Below are 16,821 nucleotides of genomic sequence, written 5' to 3'. Positions count from 1 at the left end.
GGAGGACATTCCAGGCCCTTTTGTGTTGCCCTGCTCCTTTTGCTTCTCAGGCATTAACATCCCAGAGCTGAACTGGGTAGATTTAGGGCTGGCTGCCTTTAGGGCTGGGTAGAGTTAGGTCTAAGCCAAGGCCAACACCTCCAGTTTATACTGGCCCCATGTTTGCTGCAGCCAACATAAGCAGGGTACCACAGAGGCATCTGTCAGCCTGAACCCCTTCCTGTGTGCTTTGCACAGGGCAGGGGGTGAAACCACCCACAGAAAGCATTCAGCACTGTGTGGAAGAACAGACCAGGTGTATTTACTTGGCATATGCTTTTTCCAGCAAGGATGGCCAGAATTCATTTGAAGTTCGGGGGTGTACAGACAGGTATCTTCCATTTAGGAATGGCAGCCGGTCATCTATCACTACATCCACCCATTCTCCATACTGCCAGAACTGGAAATAAATAAAATAAAAATATATTTTAAAAAGAGAGAGAGAGAGAAAATAAAATAACGAGCCTCTTTTAAGCACTAATGTCCATGGAAAGAAAAATCCTCCTGAACTAGCACAGGAATTAATCTAAAGCAATATGGATATGTGCAAGTTCTCTCCTGAACTCCTCAGGCTAATGGTCCCCATTGTTAAACAAGCCACCAGCTGGCTGGATTTCCCAGTGCCAGGGAAAGTCCTTGGGGAGTGTAGCTGGTCCTGCAACCAGTGGGAGGAGAGATTCAACACGGGGAGTATGCTAATATTCTTGGGCAATAGCAAGATTTCAAGGACATGAAGAATGATCAGCAGGTGGATTCCATGAGCCTCACTCCTCAGCCAGACTTGGGTTTTTCCCCACAGTGCAGCTCTTGGCCAGAGAGGCTTTGTCAAGATCCAGCCTCTAAATTTCCTTTCCTCTGTGTTTCAATTAAGACTCTGACACGCTGTCATGGGTGGAGACAGGGTAGTGACTAAAGACTCTTTTGAGGTGTTATCCATCTCCTTGATGGATGAGAAGGACACAGGCAGTCTCTCCAGCATGTGGACAGAGCAGGTGTTTCTCCAGCTGATCCAGCTGATGAAACTTTTCAAGGGAAAAGACAGGAACAGAGATCTGCAGGGATGAACTAAAGGAGCCATTTCCAGAGTCATTAGCAGATTAATGTAGCTTAGCATGATTCGAAATCATAAGAGGCCAAGCTCTTATTTGCAGTAATGCTAAGGACTCTAGTGGAAATATGCCAGCAATAGATTTAGTCTAGCATGATTTTATTTCAACAGCTCCGGTCAATGAAAAAACCCAAAATGAGCTGTTCTGCTAGAAGAGCACAAGACCAGATCTGCCCAGCAGCAAAGCAGCTTACAGACTGCTCAGCTGAAAGCAGGTCTGATCCTACTCACATTTCTGCCTCACCCAGGCCTCTCCCTTCCTACACTAGTGGTGGCAGGATGGTTGGAACCCCTACATTGGCTTGGAACCCCTACATTGGCTTGGAACCCCTACATTGGCTTGGAACCCCTACATTGGCTTGGAACCCCTAACTTGGGCTCCAGGAGAGATCTGGGTTTCTGCTTGATGTTTGGCTCAAGGAAAAGCCTTCCACTGGCTGTCCTGTGCCTGGAGGAGAGACAGGCAAAAGGACTGTCCAAAAGGAGCTGTCCTTTCAGCCACCTAAGGAGCCCTTCTGCCACCAGCCAACCCCTGGGAGCAGGTCTGCATGGAGAAGAGGTGTGACATCCAGCCACGCCTCCCCCAGTGCTTCATGTGCAATCACTACAGGTGAATAAGGAGAACATGCAGGACTTGCTGTGGGAATTAATGCAGTCCAAACCCACTGAGGGATGTTTTTCCAAAAGTCAAGTTCCTTGGCCATAGTTTGGTAGGGAGCTCAAGCTTGGAAGCTGGCTGAATGCAGCACTGTGTTTTTCTTCAGCTGGATAAAGACAGCTGCTTTGTCCTGACTGTCACAGACCTTCAGGTGGTGGTCTCATCAGAGCTCACAAGGACAGGAAAAGCCACAGAGGGAAGAAGAAACCTCATGGGAAATCCTAGAGTGCTCTGGAAGTACAAGAGTGGTACAGGAGAAGCCATTCTCCTGCTTTCAGAGGATATGGCTTGAGTCTGGCTTAATGAAATTTCTTTATATCCCTTTATGGGATTTAAGTACTGCAGCTGTGAATGTGGTAGTAAATAAAACCAAGAATTGCTATTTAGGCAGGATGCAAAGAGGGAAGTTCTTCGCCTCCACATTTAGAATAAGCCTTTTAAATCAGGACTTCATTTTCCTGGGCTTAAGAGAAGGAAAAAGAAATGGACAGTCCCAAGATGACAACAACACATCTAGGGTCCTGATGGTCAAAGGGGGAATGCTGTGTGGTTATTTTGCCTCCTTTTTTCCTTGCTGGGCAGGGATCCTAGAAAAATCCTGTTCTAAAATCAAGTAAGGAGAAAATTGCATGTTTATCAACTAGCACCCACCTTTTGTATGGTGTTAAAAAGCACTTTTTGGATGTTTCCTGAAACTGAGGTCTTGACCATTTATGGTCTTTAAAGATTTCATCTGTTTTTTCCTGAGAGCAGGGACATCAACACCCAGGGCAGATCCCTCCAGCTGTGAGATGATGTGCTGTGCAAGAACCCCCCGTAGTCCCCTGCAGGACACTCCTGGCTTTTCCCCAAGTCGAGGTGCTGCTCCTCACTGTCACAAGGAGTGACACACTCTGCCTCACTGGCACCATTCTCCCATCCCAGAGAAAGGGATTCCTATGCAAATATGGGGCTAACTTAATCCCTGGGGAAATAACATCACTGCAATTATTCCCTAGATAAAAACATTGCCCATCTTAACTACAGATGATGAAGTGCTCATCACCCTTGACTCTTGCAGCTGAACAGCTCCTGCTGTACAGGGATACTGGAGCAGCCCCTTGTATTCCTGAGAGGCAAGATGCTCCACTTCCAAAATGGTGGGAAAAAAAGTTATAGATTAAATTATTCTGTTAGCATATGATATGCCTTGTTTGTGATTCTTCACTGAACTGAGGACTGGTTGCTTAGCCTGTGGATGGCAGTAAAATATCTTTGATGGAATAATTGAAAGGCATTGCAGAGAAGCATTTCCATTCAGAGGAGCTTTCTCAGGGGTTTATTGCTCAAGGAAAGCCAGAAACAGTTGCACTGATTTGCAGATGAGATGACAGGGAAAACATTTTCAAATACTGTAAGGTATTTATACTGCTTAAGATTTAAGGATTGCGCCTAACTAATCTTTTCAAAGCTCCCATGAAAGACAATCTAGCTTGCATCCTTTTAATGTGTTTTAAGCAGACTGGTGTCCCTTCAGCTGGTTTATCTCACACAGTGTGGCAGGGTATGCTGGAAATGGGCCAAGATAGAAACATCTGGTATTCTAAGGAGCAAAGGAACAGAGCGAAATTTAGACTGTCCACAAGATAATCCTCCTGGTGCTGCTCTGCAAGAGCCTAGGAGGTCAAAGATGTCCTACTGCCAGAGCTCTTTGGTACTGAATTGTATAAAACAAAAGAGATTTGTGAAGTAAGGGTGATGAGGAATGGCTGAGTTTATCCAGATTTTCTCCACATCCAGTTTAGCTTCTGGAGTTTAATGGTGCTGCAAGCTCTTCTAATCCCACCAGATATTTGTTTGACTCAGACATGAGCAAGCAGAGCCTGCCAGTTGCTACCCGAGTCACCCTCCTGGGAGGTTCAGACAATTTTAGGAGTTGGTAGAAAGTGGGATTTACTAAAAAGCCTTGTTCCTCTCTCTGAAACAAATCTCTTTGCAAAATATCAAAAGCCTGTTCCTCTGATCTGTCTCCAAGGATTTGTAATTTCCAGCCATTTCAACGAGCTAAAAGGGCAAGGTGAAGTGGGGAAACAGAAGATGAGCCCAAATAGATAGTGCAGGTGAGATGACAGCCATAACACACTGCCCAAATCAAAGCAGCCACCAGAATGCCATCTATAACATCTATGTACACAAAGCTACCTGAACAGCTGGTACCGCTGCCTTTGCAGTCATAACTTTCAGAAAAAGGCATCAAATTCCCTGAAGTGCAATTGCACCACCTGGAGCACTAGGAATCACTAAAAAAATTCAGGATTTTCTGCAAAGTTCTGAATTGGGAGTCAGCACTGAAGAAGCAAAGCATTCAAGGGTGTTGGGATGTGGGGCTGCAGCTTGGAGCCCTTTGCAATCCAAGCAGCCAAGCTCGAGTGGTTCCGATACCACAGGGAATACGTACCCGGAAATGAAAAATCCCAGCGTAATCTTCCTGGAATCCTTGGTCCTTGGGCAGAACATTTTCCAAAAATTGTTTTCGCAGTGTCAAGGAGCCCAGGGCAGCCAGCATCCAGCAGTCACCTCAGGGGAGGGAAGAATCCAGTGCATTCAGTCAGCCACTTGCTGTTCTGGATCACAGCTGACTCTTTAGAAAGGGAATGGGCTGCAACATCTAAGAACCACTTTGCTTAAAGCAACAACATTCTTCTGTCTCCTTTTCCCCCTCCAAAATGCTGAAGCACTGTCCAGGATTCACCAGCAATGTCTGCTGGGAACCCTTCTGTCACCAGCCACCCTTTTCTTCCTTCAGGCTGCTCCTGTCTGTTGCAGGTGTGTTGAGACTTGCAGTCCAGAACTATTGTATTTGCTGGGAATGCCCCAACAAAGGCAGGAATTATGCATCTGACTCCATGTTCTCAGAAGGCTAATGTATTACTTTATTATACTATATTAAAGAATACTGTACTATACTAAAGAATACAGAAAGGATACTTACAGAATGCTAAAAAGATAATAATGAAAACTCAGAGTCCCAACACAGCTTGGCCCCAATTGGCCAATGAGTGAAAACAACTCACACCAGAATCCAATGGAACAATCACCTGTGGGTAAACAATCTCCAAACACATTCCACATGAGCACAACACAGGAGAAGCAAATGAGAGAAGAATTGTTTTCCTTTTCTCTGAGTCTTCTCAGCTTCCCAGGAGAAAAATCCTGGACGAAGGGATTTTTTCAGAGGATGTGAATGGCACACAGAACACTCTTTAGGAGACCTTCAAACTTCTCAGTGGAGTGAGAAATGGGAAGGCATTTCTTACCACATGGGAGCAGAGCTGCTCCCAAAGACAAACATGGTCAAGGAGCACAAGATGGAACTGACACAGGGTGCAGATACATACTCTGATACTGGGTAATTATGGCAGGAGTTGAACAGAAATATCCACAGGAAGAAAACACTGGCAGTCAAATGAAGACATTAGGAAGGAAAGGAAATTCAGCCCTACAGGAGTCAGAGCTGTGCCTGTTTATCTACTCACACTTAACTGTGTTTGGCCCTTCTTCCTGAAGCATCTGCCTGAGCTCAGCTGGATCTCCATTTCTAAGCTTGGCCTTACACAGACAGAAGGCAGATGCCAGACAAAAGTAACAAAGATTTGAGCTGCTGCCTTTGGGAATCCTGTTAAATATCTGCCCTCAGTCGTGTGTGGACTTGTGCCAGTCTAGACTGACCTGCACTGATTGTTTCCTGCAGCTGCCATGGTCCACATCTTCCCACGGAGCGCTTGGAACACAGCAAAGCAGTCACGGGTTATTGCTTTGTGCAGATCTCCTCCAAATCAAGAGTATCACCTTACCTATTTCTCCTTGCATGATGTCAAATCTGCTGACTCCATCCATGACCAAATAAGGATTTCTCTGAAGTTCCTGGAGGAAAGAAAATGCAAAGTACAGTGTGAGTACCCAGCCTTTGCCAGCAGAGTGTTCCTGCCCTTTGAAGACCTTGCCTACCTTTCCCAGGTCTGAAAACTGCATTTCTTGAGCCCTGATGTTTTGCTGCCTGCCACCAACAAAACCAGAGGAGACACTCAGTCATCTCCTCTTTAATCTGCTCAGATATTCCCTAGGGATGGGGACCTGGGGGTGGGTGCTCCCTGAGTTTTCATTTGGGTTTCTCTAATGCTACTGACACCTTTCAGAGAGAGCTCTGAGCTTGGCAGTGAAACCATGCAGTTTCCTGGGGCACAGCAGGGCAGAGACACACAGGTCTCCAAGCAAAGTGGAACAGGGTCTGCACTTCAGCTCAGCAGTGGGTCTGGGAGCACTTTACTCTCTAAGCCTTTTGTGCTTCCATTCAGGTCTAATACAGGTCAGCCTGGGCTGCTTTTCTTCACTCTGGTGAGGAAGATATAGAAAGAGAGCTTAATCTCTGTCTGCAAAATCCCATAGGCCTGGCTGACATTTTTGATTCAGGGAGAATTTTCCTTGAGAGTCTTGCTTGGGCAGCGAAGGGGGAAGCACTTCAGGGCTCAGATTTGCACAGAGAAATGTGAACCATTCTCCCAGCTGTGTCTGCTCTTGGGAGAGAGCACTCTTGTGAGTGCTCAGGAAGGAGCAGCCTCACCCTCCCCCATGAAGAACCCTTGGCACTCTCCATGGGGGTAAGGCTCTGTTTTGAAAGACCAATCAGCCTGAAATAGGCAAGTCATCACACATGCAAGAAAACAAAGAGATAAAAGGAAGGAAAAAAAGGCCTGGTAAAAAAAAAAAAAAAAAAAATACAGCAGCCCTTCCCTGAACAGGCCCTGGCATTCCTTCTCCCCAGCTGGTCTGACATGCTGCACAAAAATGAGACCAGCTCCCAGTGTGACTCATGACTTGCATGGATGCGTGAGCTCAGCATTAGCAAATGCTGTCAGCTCCCTGAAATGGCTCCACAGTGATCAAACCCCTCTAAAACGTTTCCCTGCCAGGAAAAGAGGCAATGCAACGTCACTGCTCCAGGCTGGTGGGCACATCATGCTCCCAGAGCACTGCTGACGTGGGGGAAAGCAGCCTCAGCAGGCAAATTCCTGGAGAGATGCTTTCCTACAGCCATCCCCAGCTATCCCAGGACTTTGGGGATTTGCAGCAAGAGATTTACCCATGGCATGGGAGCAGGCCTAAGACGTGTGGCCACCAGCAGCAGTGGCTGCTCATTGTTTAAGGAAGAAGCAGCACTGAGCCCTTCTCCTTTCTGCTCCACATCCATCCCAGCCTTATCTTCTCCCTACCTCCATTTCCCACAGCAGCATGTGCCCCTCACCTGGGTGAACTCAAAACTTTGCACAAGCAGGAAAGATTAAACTGCATGGCAAGGCTTTGAGCTGGTTTTGTGTGTGGCTGACGTGCTAGCAGTCATCCCAGAAAACCAACAGCATAAAAGAATGGCTATTTTATTTTCTCCATCACTCTGAGGGCTTTGAAGTCTTGGCAGAAGCAGGGGGGCTGGGCTACAGTGCATAGCTGCCACAGGGATAAGCACCATGCAGGAGATGAGCCTGAAACTAATGGGAAGGCAGCTGTGTCCTTGTGGGACCCCCAAGGAAAGGGATGATGCTGTGCTCCGTGCCAGGATGCCAAAGCCCAGAAGTGCTCTGTGGATCCTGCTGGCCTCTTGTGGGGACTGGCTCAAAAGGCAGCCCATTAGATGCCTCACCAGATATTCTATTGCCCACCAAGGTGTTGGAATCCCCTGTGAGCAAACAGGGATGAGCTGAGTCACTAAGCAGCTTCCTTGCTGAGAGAAACTGGCAATTTAGTCTAAAACCAGAAAAGACACGATCTGAAGCCAGCCCCAGCCAATCCACAGACATCTCTGTGGCTGGCAGAGGGAACTCTCCAGGGCTGTATTCCTCCCAGCACATGGAGCTCTTCCAGGAGCTTGCCCTCCCCTCTGGGCAACCACTGAGACAGAAAACAGCGTGTGCTGTTTCCACCAGCCAGGGGAAGGGGCTGCTCAGCAGCTCTCTGGACCCACAGAAGGCTTCTGACAGAGCACAGAGAGGACATAACTGTGATGGAAGTGCTCTGGAAATCTGCACCTTTTCAGCTGGGAGGAAAGGAAGTCTCCAATTAGCTCCTCTTCCTTCAAAGGCAAGAGTACAGCAGTCATAAAACACCACATTGTCCTTTATTGCAAAACACAGCTAAACACAGAGTTACCACTAGGCAAAATGTGCAAGCCTCACCATTTCCTACTGCTCAAAGTGCACGACAAAGAGAGGAAGCACAGCTTTAACTACAGAAGCAGTGCCCTGTTTCACTGAGAAATGATGAGGCTTTGTGGCATTTTCACCGAGGCTTTGCAGTTTTGGCTGGAAGGGGGAAGAAGAGGGAGCTCAGGGAGGCACGTGGTCTCTTCTCAGAGTATCCATGAGCCCAGCAGTGAAGGCAACCATATGGGCTGCAAGTCAAGCACTCTGCCTGAACTCATCCCCCCAGGACAAAGCTCTCATCACTGGCTTTCCCTGGCCCACTGAAGACTTCATTATGTATTCAAAAAGAAAGAGAAGTTCAAGTTCAAACCAGTTCATCCTCTAGAGCATGGTCTTACCACAGAAGTGCTGTTCATCTAAAGGGCAAGACAGAGAATTAATCTGAGAGGTGGAAGGAAAGTGTCCTGTACATGCATTTAGCTCTAAATCTTTTTATAATTGCTTGAAATTTTTAGGGAAGGACAAGTCCCCAGAAGGAGCTGGAGGTGAGTAGTGTAGATGTAGACCACATGCAGGCATGTAAAGGAGACAGTCAAACAGTTCTGTGAAAAATTGGAAGCCTGAGGTGGGATTTCCCAGGCAGTCTGGCTGCAGGCTGCTCTGGCTGGGTGCTGGCCACTTCCCCCCACATTTCTCCACTGGCCCAGCAGGATCCTGAGTGCAGGCACAAGGTCACTGAGGGTCAAGGGGCTGGAGCTGACTGTTTGCAGAGCCACCTCCTGGTCAGCTCACCTTAACCCTAAAATAAAACCCCAGCCCTGTTTCTGTTCCTGCCACAGGTCCACATCCTTCCCTTCAGCCACACTCCCCCCTGCTGCAGCTCCACCATCCTCACACATCCTGCCATGGTGAGTAATGTTCAACACACACAAATGATGACAAATAAAAAGGCTGCTATTTATTGAAAGCCAAACTGTTCTCAGCTGGACAAATGTTAATTCAGCAGCACTGCTGTGCCTGTAATAGTGTTGCTGTGGATTAAGAAATAAACCTGTGCCACTGTTCCCTGGGCTGCAGGCCCTGCCCGGCAGCGTGCTGAGGAGGGGTCTGTCACACCACTGCCATACATCCCATAACCACAGGAAACCTGCACAGAAATAAGACATTTGGGAAAAGGAGGGAGGGCAGAACAAAGGACAAAGTTTGTGGAGGGCCTGGAGCACAAGGCCTAGGAGAAGCAGATGAGGGAGCTGGGTTTATTTAGCCTGAAGAAAAGGATGCTCAGGGGGGTGACTCCACATCTGCCTGGAAGGAGGTGGCAGCCAGGCTCCAGAGCCTCTTCTCCCAGGTAACAAGTGACAGAACAAGAGGACATGGCCCAGATTGTGCCAGGGCAGGTTTATGTTGGATATTAGGAAAAAATTCATTTACTCAAAGGGTGGCCAAGCACTGGAACAGGCTGCTCACAGAGGTGGTACAGTCACCTCCCTGGAGGTGTTTAAAAGACATGTAGGTGTGGTCCTGGGGGACGTGGTGGCTTGGCAGTGCTGGGTTAATGGTTGAACTCCATGATTTTAAAGGTCTTTTCCAAGCCACACAATAGAAGCTGTGCTGGGCCACACCAAAGATCTGACATGCAATGACTTGTCTCCGGCAGATCGGAGAGGGAGAGGATAACTGAGCCAGCCAAAATTAATAGGAAAAATCAGACTACTCTCAAGGGGTCTGCTTGTACTGACAGAACTCAATTCCCTGCTTTACAGCAGAGTAGCTCAATTCTTAATTGCCTGATTTCAATACAAATGCATTGGTTGCTTATAATAGAAGCCATGCTCTGCTCCAGTTCTCTTCTGCATTGGAAGAACGAGCTCACCAGGCTCCACACAGGCGTGGAGCCCACAAATGTCAAAGCTAAGTCCTGCTGGAGGATGGACTGCTGTCAACAACCAGACAAAAACCAGAAACCAGCTCGGGTTCTACCTGAAACCTGTTTGCTTTGTGTGGCTCACTGCTAAAACAAAGGAGGCAAAGACAAAGGAGGCAAACAAGGGAAGCAGTCCTGGGTACCTGGAGCCTTGGAGAGCAGTTTCCTTGGAGGTCTTGCAACCTCCCCTTGGAGTCATACAGTAAAAGCTGGAAGTGCCACGGTGTTCCCAACTATCCTCCAGCCAACACAGCCATATGATCCTGCCCAAGACTCCCCAGCCTGAGAAGCAGGGCAGTCAGCAGACATCACAGCAGCGCTGCTTTCCAGCCCACCCAGGATGCACAAATTCCCTGTCACAATCAGCTCTCCCCAAAGACCAATGGAGTCGGGAGATACCACGCAAATAAACATTTCCCACCTTCCAGAAGGACAGATGTAATGGCTGGTGGTGCACTGCAGCTTCCCCAGCCCCCAGGGATGAACTCCAGGTCGAGGTCAGGAGCAATCAGCTGAGTAGGCAGGGGCAGCCTGGGGACGCTGCTCCCGTTCAATTCCCCCGATGGCACACGCACACTCGGCAGGAACAGGGAGCATTGACTTTGATTTTCATCACGGAGAAACACTGAACAGGATCCAAGAGCCTCCAGGCCCCTGGAAAGGACTGGAGCTGTGAGCTCCAGCACAAACAGCTGGTGAGCAGCTTTGGCTCCTGCCAGGGACTGCTGGCCCCAAAGTGACAGACCTGCAGGACACCGCTGTCCCTCACTGCCACACGTTTCTGACTTCCCTCATTAAAACCTCTCATGTAACAACTTTCATTTCTTTTTCCTCTTCTTTTTGTTTTTGATAGGTTTTTCTTCATTTTTCTCCTCTTCTATTAGAGACTAGTTTTTGGGTTAACTTCAAATTGTTGTCTAAATTCTTGCCTGAATGAAATCTGTTTTTTAGTCCCCTCCAGCTACAGACAGGCCAAGGCTGATGCAGTAGGAAATCCAGCTCAGCTTATCTGTCTAGAAAGATACTAACTTCAAAAATTTTTTTTTTTTAAGGGTTCATTTTTAAAAGTCAGTTTCCGGATTCAAAATTCCTTAGTGCTGATGCAAATTCTTGGAAATTTCTGGGAAATAAATAACAGGCCAAGGAACAAATAATCACCAAAAGCTGTGCAGGATAACAATAGATACTCTGCTCCTGAAAGGTGGTTATGTTTTCTTTGGGAAGGGACAGAGAAAGGGAATTAAAACCATGAGCAAGCCCTTTTACAAAGTGAGTGATTCAAATGATGGATCATTTTCCCAGCTAACAAGCATTGGCTCAATGAGTATAATTTTCTCCAATGTTTTGTAGGTGCTGAGTGCAGTAGCACAGGGCTCTGCTATGAGAACAAGGTGCATCCCTTGCCTGAGTTCACACTGCCTCTTTCTGCACCTTCCATCCAAGGAATTTTTTGGACACTACCTTTCCCATCACCTTGATGCTTTGTGAAGGCTGACCTAGAACAGAGGCTAGATGGAGTTAAAGAATAAAGTAGGGATTTATTAGAAGGCCTCAATGGATGCACCTTGGGCAGCACGAGAGCCCAGCCAGGGCTACCCAAGGTGAGCCCAAAATGGACACAAAATGATGGAAAAAAAAAAAAATCACTTTTATAAGTTCTGCTCCATTTGCACATTGGAGTTAATTGTCCAATTACAGCTTTAGGTTATGAAGTCCCATCCTTCTTGTTTTTCTCTCTTCATCCTGCCATCGTTTGTGCTCTTGGGCCTGAGATTTGGATCATTTGTCCTTGGTCCCCAGCTAGAGAAGGAATCGTTTTGTCTCCCTACTCTGTGAAAAGAGCTTACCATCCCCTAATATGAAGCTCAGAACTACACACTAAAGCAGTAAAGAATCTGGAAAATATAAAAGCTAAAACCTGAGGTATCAGCCTGACCCCAGACACCTGAGACAAGCACCCAAGGAGTCCATGCCTGATGCTCTGAACAGACTGATGATGCAGACAAAGCCCCTGTCAGCTCCTTCAGACAGTCCTTTCACCAGGCACATCCCTACAAGTCCCATCAGAGGCACTCAGGGATTCCTCCCATGCTGATCCTCAAACTTCCCCTGGCCACCTTGCAGCTTTTCTCCCAGCTGCCCCCCTCCCCACACAACTGTCTGTGCTAATCAGAGGACAGATCTTCTCATGCCAGCTCCTGCCCAGCATCCCCTCATTCCATAAGGGAGCTACAGGGTCCCAAGGGTGAGCAGGGCAGGAGTCTGCAGCCTTGGAGACCCTTCAGAAAAGCCTTCAGCAACTTCACCCTGTGCCCATTTTAGCCTTGTTTTAAAGCATGAGCACTGAAGATCAGGGATTGTCCTTCCCATTTACAGTGGGCACCACACTGAGCCCTGGTGCAGGGCCAAGGCACTGCTGCACAGGGGGAAATCTCTCTCCCCTCACACATACCATTTCTGAAAATGTAACCCATGTTAGCAGAAGTAAAGCATTCCACATTCAGCATCACCACAGTTCACATCTTCTGGACCATCCTCCTCCAATTTCTTTTTGCATCTGCACAGTATCATGCACTATGATCAGGACAGAGAGAAATCTTCAGCCTGAACATTAATTGAATAAAAATGCATATTCTGCAGCAGTTAATCATTCCATGGCTTCCTCAGTTCCAATCAATAGCTTGTGTGAAGGAAAAGCAGCAAACAATGAAAAAGAATTGTTCTGAGCATTTTAAAAGGAGCACCTCAGTTTTTAAAGTCTGACATAATTCTTCACAGAGAATTTTCCTTTGACTGATCTTTAGAAAAGCCTAGCTATAAAAAATACTTTATTCAGTCCAAAACAGAGCTTCTTTTCCATTTCTCAAAGCTGTTGGTGAGCCAAAGGAATAGTTAATTGTGAGGTCCTGCTGTACTTGGTACCTTCAGCCTGACCTCTAGTAATGCTTGAAATACCACATGCAAAACCTCTGTTACAGATTTCACATTTCAGTGGGTGTAGATTGTGGGCCTGGGGATGCAAACACAGCCTGCAGCTGTCCCCATCTGATGGGAAACTCTAACTATTGCAGGGTTGGGAAAAGTGACATTTCAAATGTCATCTTGGTGCTCCTGATCCACCTTCCCTCCCTTTCCAGGCACAGGCCTATTAAACAAGATGAGTTTACAAGTCAAAAAGTTGTTTCTGACTGTCACTGTCTGAAACCAAGCTGTTTTCTCTCCACTTTATACATTACCCCCAGATATGAAGACTCCAAACTCTGAGCATAATTGGCAATTCTCTTGACAATGTACAAGGTAAAATAGAAGCAGCATGTTGCTCAGCTGCTCAGTTGGACCTGGAACAAAGACAGCAGTTATAATTGCTATCTACCACTTAAATAACCAGATACTGCACGACAGTAAATGGAGGCTAAGAGATTATTAGGACTGAGATGCCAGTCACAGGTGCAATTCCAGACAAATTTATTTTAATGTCAGAGGGAGCTAATGGTGGAGGCTGAGAAAAATACAGATACAGGTTAAATTGGCCATGATTTGTCAGCAGGATCCAACTGCACTGAGTCTCTGGGAGATGTATTCAGGTTGGAAACAGTCTCCCTTGGGGAAATTATAAGTATCTCTTGGCTGAGTTGTTTAGGTTGCTTAAACACCTGGGATCACATATCCTTAGAGTTGGCACTGCCATGGCCTAGGAACAAAGATTGTACAAACATTTCTGCATGGGTGAAAGGTGCCCAGCCTGGTGTCTCCTGATTCCTTCCTCTTCCTCCTGAGGGATCAACTCCCAGAGCCAGCTGGACGCAGCATTGGCCTTTCAGGACTTATGAAATGCAAACACAGTTTAATTTGCCTCCTGACCCCTCACTCAAAACATCTGCAGCTCTGTGAATGGAAAGGAAAGGCTGCAATTCAGCAACATCATCTACCCCTGCTTCATTCTGTCAGGAAAGGGAGGCCACACTCTGGTGTCACCATGACACAGCACGGCTGTCGTGGTGACGTTTGAGAATTCCTGGTTGCTCTCCTCAGCCCTTGATCCTGCCTCTTGTCTGGCAAGGTGAAGCCTGCATGGTTGGGGGACATCTGCAGGTGAAAATTTTGGTCAAAATTTGTGAGGAAAAAAAAATAATGGGGTCTTCTTCAGCCCTGGAACCCTGAGTTCCTGTTCCAGATGACCCAGCTGAGTCAGCAGTCTCCACTTTTGTCCCTTGTCATAGAAGGGCAGCTGGTGATGCTGCTTTAGCCTCTGTAAAAGAGCAAAAGGCTTTTCAATGTTTATGTCATGAACCCTGGGCCATGAGCATACGGTTTAGTGTTTTGAAGGAGAGTTCTGGCAAAGCCAAGGATTTTGATCCCGCTCCTTCCCGAAAAGAACACTGGAAAATTGTTGGCTGCGGTAAAAAAATTCTTCAGAAGGGAAGTGCCAGGATGGAGAGGACATATGTAAATTTTTGAAACCAATTGCACAAAAACTTTTATTCACAACCTTACTATTCATGGATTCAGCAAAATAGAAGGGAATTCTCCAATACCTGCCTCACCTGACAAACTTCAAGCACTAGCAGCAGCAGATTCTGCTTTTGGCAAGGAACGTCAGTCCCTTTGCACATGAAATGACTCTCAGGATGTTAGAGTGGGATAGATGTTCATCCCACAGTGCAGTACCTCAAAATCAGTGGTATTTGGGTTTCTAAGTCACTCTGTATGCTTCTGTAGTCCTACACTTCTCTGCTGCAAAAGCACCGGGGTGTTAGACTTGAGAGAGCTGTATCATAACATTTTATTCCAGTTTATTCATCTTTAAAATGCCCCTGGAGAGTCTTTTCTAATATCTGTGTTTGTCTTTTCTGAGCCTAATGCTTAGTTATCCTACTTTTTCTCTCTCAGAGTGGAAACAGAAGCAACTAACTCTTCTCCTTGCATTTTTAGTTACTTTTCTAATACAACCAACTTTCGAGAGAGAGGATTCCCACCTGCTCTGAGCCCATAGGCAGAGTGCTGGTGTGAAAAACACAGCACCAGCTGCCCTCTCACCAGACACAGACTTCGGAGGAAAACTGCCTAAGGAGAAGCCCAGACATTCAGCCTGTGGTAGGAGCAGCTTCTGCAGAAGACAATGATCCCTTCATGGCACCTCCACAGAAGACACCCAAATATCTTCACCCAGCACCCACCACTTGTTTCCTGCCTTTCCATGTGGGCATCCACATTTAGCAGCTCTGCAGGCTGTCCTGGCTACTCTGCTTCCCTTCTGGGATCCGTGACTTTCAACATCCACTCTGGCTGCATCCTCTGCTGCTGCTGTGCCAAGGCCACCACGCTGCCAAGCTCCAGCCCAGCCTCACTGCCCTATCCCTTCTGCCATCCAAATCAATATTTTCCTGTTGTTTCCTGCTGTCTCTTTACAGTCTCACAGTCACTGTCTCATTGTCCCAGCCCAGGGAAGCCAAAGGCCCCAGGCACTAGTGGTGTGCTCAGCAAAACCCAGAGGAAGGGCAGCACGTGGCTCATCCAGGAGCTGCACCAGCAGCAAATGGCACACAGCAGTGCTCCACAGAGCAGCTGGACCACGGGAAGATTTCCTAAATTAGGTCCTAGGATAAAAGAGCTGAGCATGTGATTCCACCTCCCATTCTAAACTTCCACATGCCAGATGATAATTGCCTATTAAAATTGCAACTGGGAATCAGCACACAAACTTCATCTCCTGCCTTGTCCCAATTACTTTAAAGTAGGTATTGCTGAGTCAGTTGCCTGGATTACAGAAATCAGAGATCTTCAATAGAGTTTAAGAACTTTTCGGGCTTGCACAAAGTCCTCTAGAAGCAGATCAAAGTGGGAACAGGAGTTCTGGTCAGGCTCACAGGTGGAAGCAAACTTCCTACAAGAATGTACCTAATGGAATCATTAATGTTGCAGAGGTTGTGTTCTAGATGAGTAATATAACAGCTGGCTCTCACAGTTAGGAGATAGATATTATGCAGATGTTAAAATGCATAGTGTTATGTGATATGTCCCTCCATCGTGCTCTTTCTCCTTCCCCCTGTAACAGCCCTAGTAGTCAGGGCACTTAGGGAGGGCCAGCTTATTGCCAAGAGGCTCAGTGTAACAACACCTGACCTCAAAACAAGATACAAGAAAGTAATTTCCACCAGTGGATGGCAGAGAAGGAGCTCACTGACAAAACTTTGGGAGGGGCTGAAGGTATCAAAGGGAAAGCATCCATTTTTGTAGACAAACAGATGGCTGATAGTCACAGGGGCTCCCAGAGCTGTCATTTTTCCTTATTTAGTCCTTTCGTTGTAATTTTTGATAAAATTTAATAAACCTTTAAAATTTTTAAAAGTGAGCAATCGTTTCTCCTGGGTTATCTTCCCTCCACCCATCCCACAGCAAGGATCCCTCCTTCCAGCTGTGCTTCCAGTGTTCCCCTTGAGGTTTACTTTCCTGCCCAACACAGACCTCCCACCCCAGTGTGAAAAATGTGTATTACATGATTGGCTTTTCGCAAATATTGAAATAAATATTATATGTGGTATGTTAGAAAGCTGTAATGAATTATCCTTTTCAGTAGGGTGTCAATTATAGTTTTAGGCTATAACATAACATTAAAATAGAAACTGCAATGTAAGATACTTTTTCTAACTAGCTCAAGAAATTGTTCGCACAGAGATAACAGCAACAAGACACCGAAAACCCCAAGAGAAGAATTATTGCCTCCTTATTGGGAAGACCCAAACTTGGTGGGGACTGAGGTGACTGATTTACAAGATGAAGGGGGGGAAGCTGACAATACCCAGTAAACACCCTTTGTTTGAAAAGAACTTTTGAATCATGTATGAGATATTTGAATATGAAACAGGCTATTGCTGTTAACAGTTAATCCTTTGTTAGTCACCCATGCTTTCAAGAGGAA

The 16,821-nt window shown here is 46.6% G+C and overlaps 1 protein-coding gene across 1 annotated transcript in view; it reads right to left on the bottom strand.

The window, feature by feature from the left end:
- Nucleotides 1-16,821, bottom strand: part of CAPN13 (calpain 13) — a 49,715-nt gene that overhangs the window by 31,321 nt on the left and 1,573 nt on the right. The window contains exons 3-5 of the mRNA XM_050972412.1: nucleotides 5,639-5,708; nucleotides 4,243-4,361; nucleotides 306-439 (exon numbers count right to left, since the gene is read on the bottom strand). Coding sequence (XP_050828369.1) covers nucleotides 306-439; nucleotides 4,243-4,361; nucleotides 5,639-5,708 — 323 coding nt within the window. The remainder of the gene's footprint in view (nucleotides 1-305; nucleotides 440-4,242; nucleotides 4,362-5,638; nucleotides 5,709-16,821) is intronic.

Source organism: Serinus canaria, chromosome 3 (assembly GCF_022539315.1).
Source record: "Serinus canaria isolate serCan28SL12 chromosome 3, serCan2020, whole genome shotgun sequence".
Taxonomy (NCBI): domain Eukaryota; kingdom Metazoa; phylum Chordata; class Aves; order Passeriformes; family Fringillidae; genus Serinus; species Serinus canaria.
The sequence above is the reverse complement of the archived record's forward strand: the minus strand, read 5'-3'. Positions and strand labels throughout refer to the sequence as shown.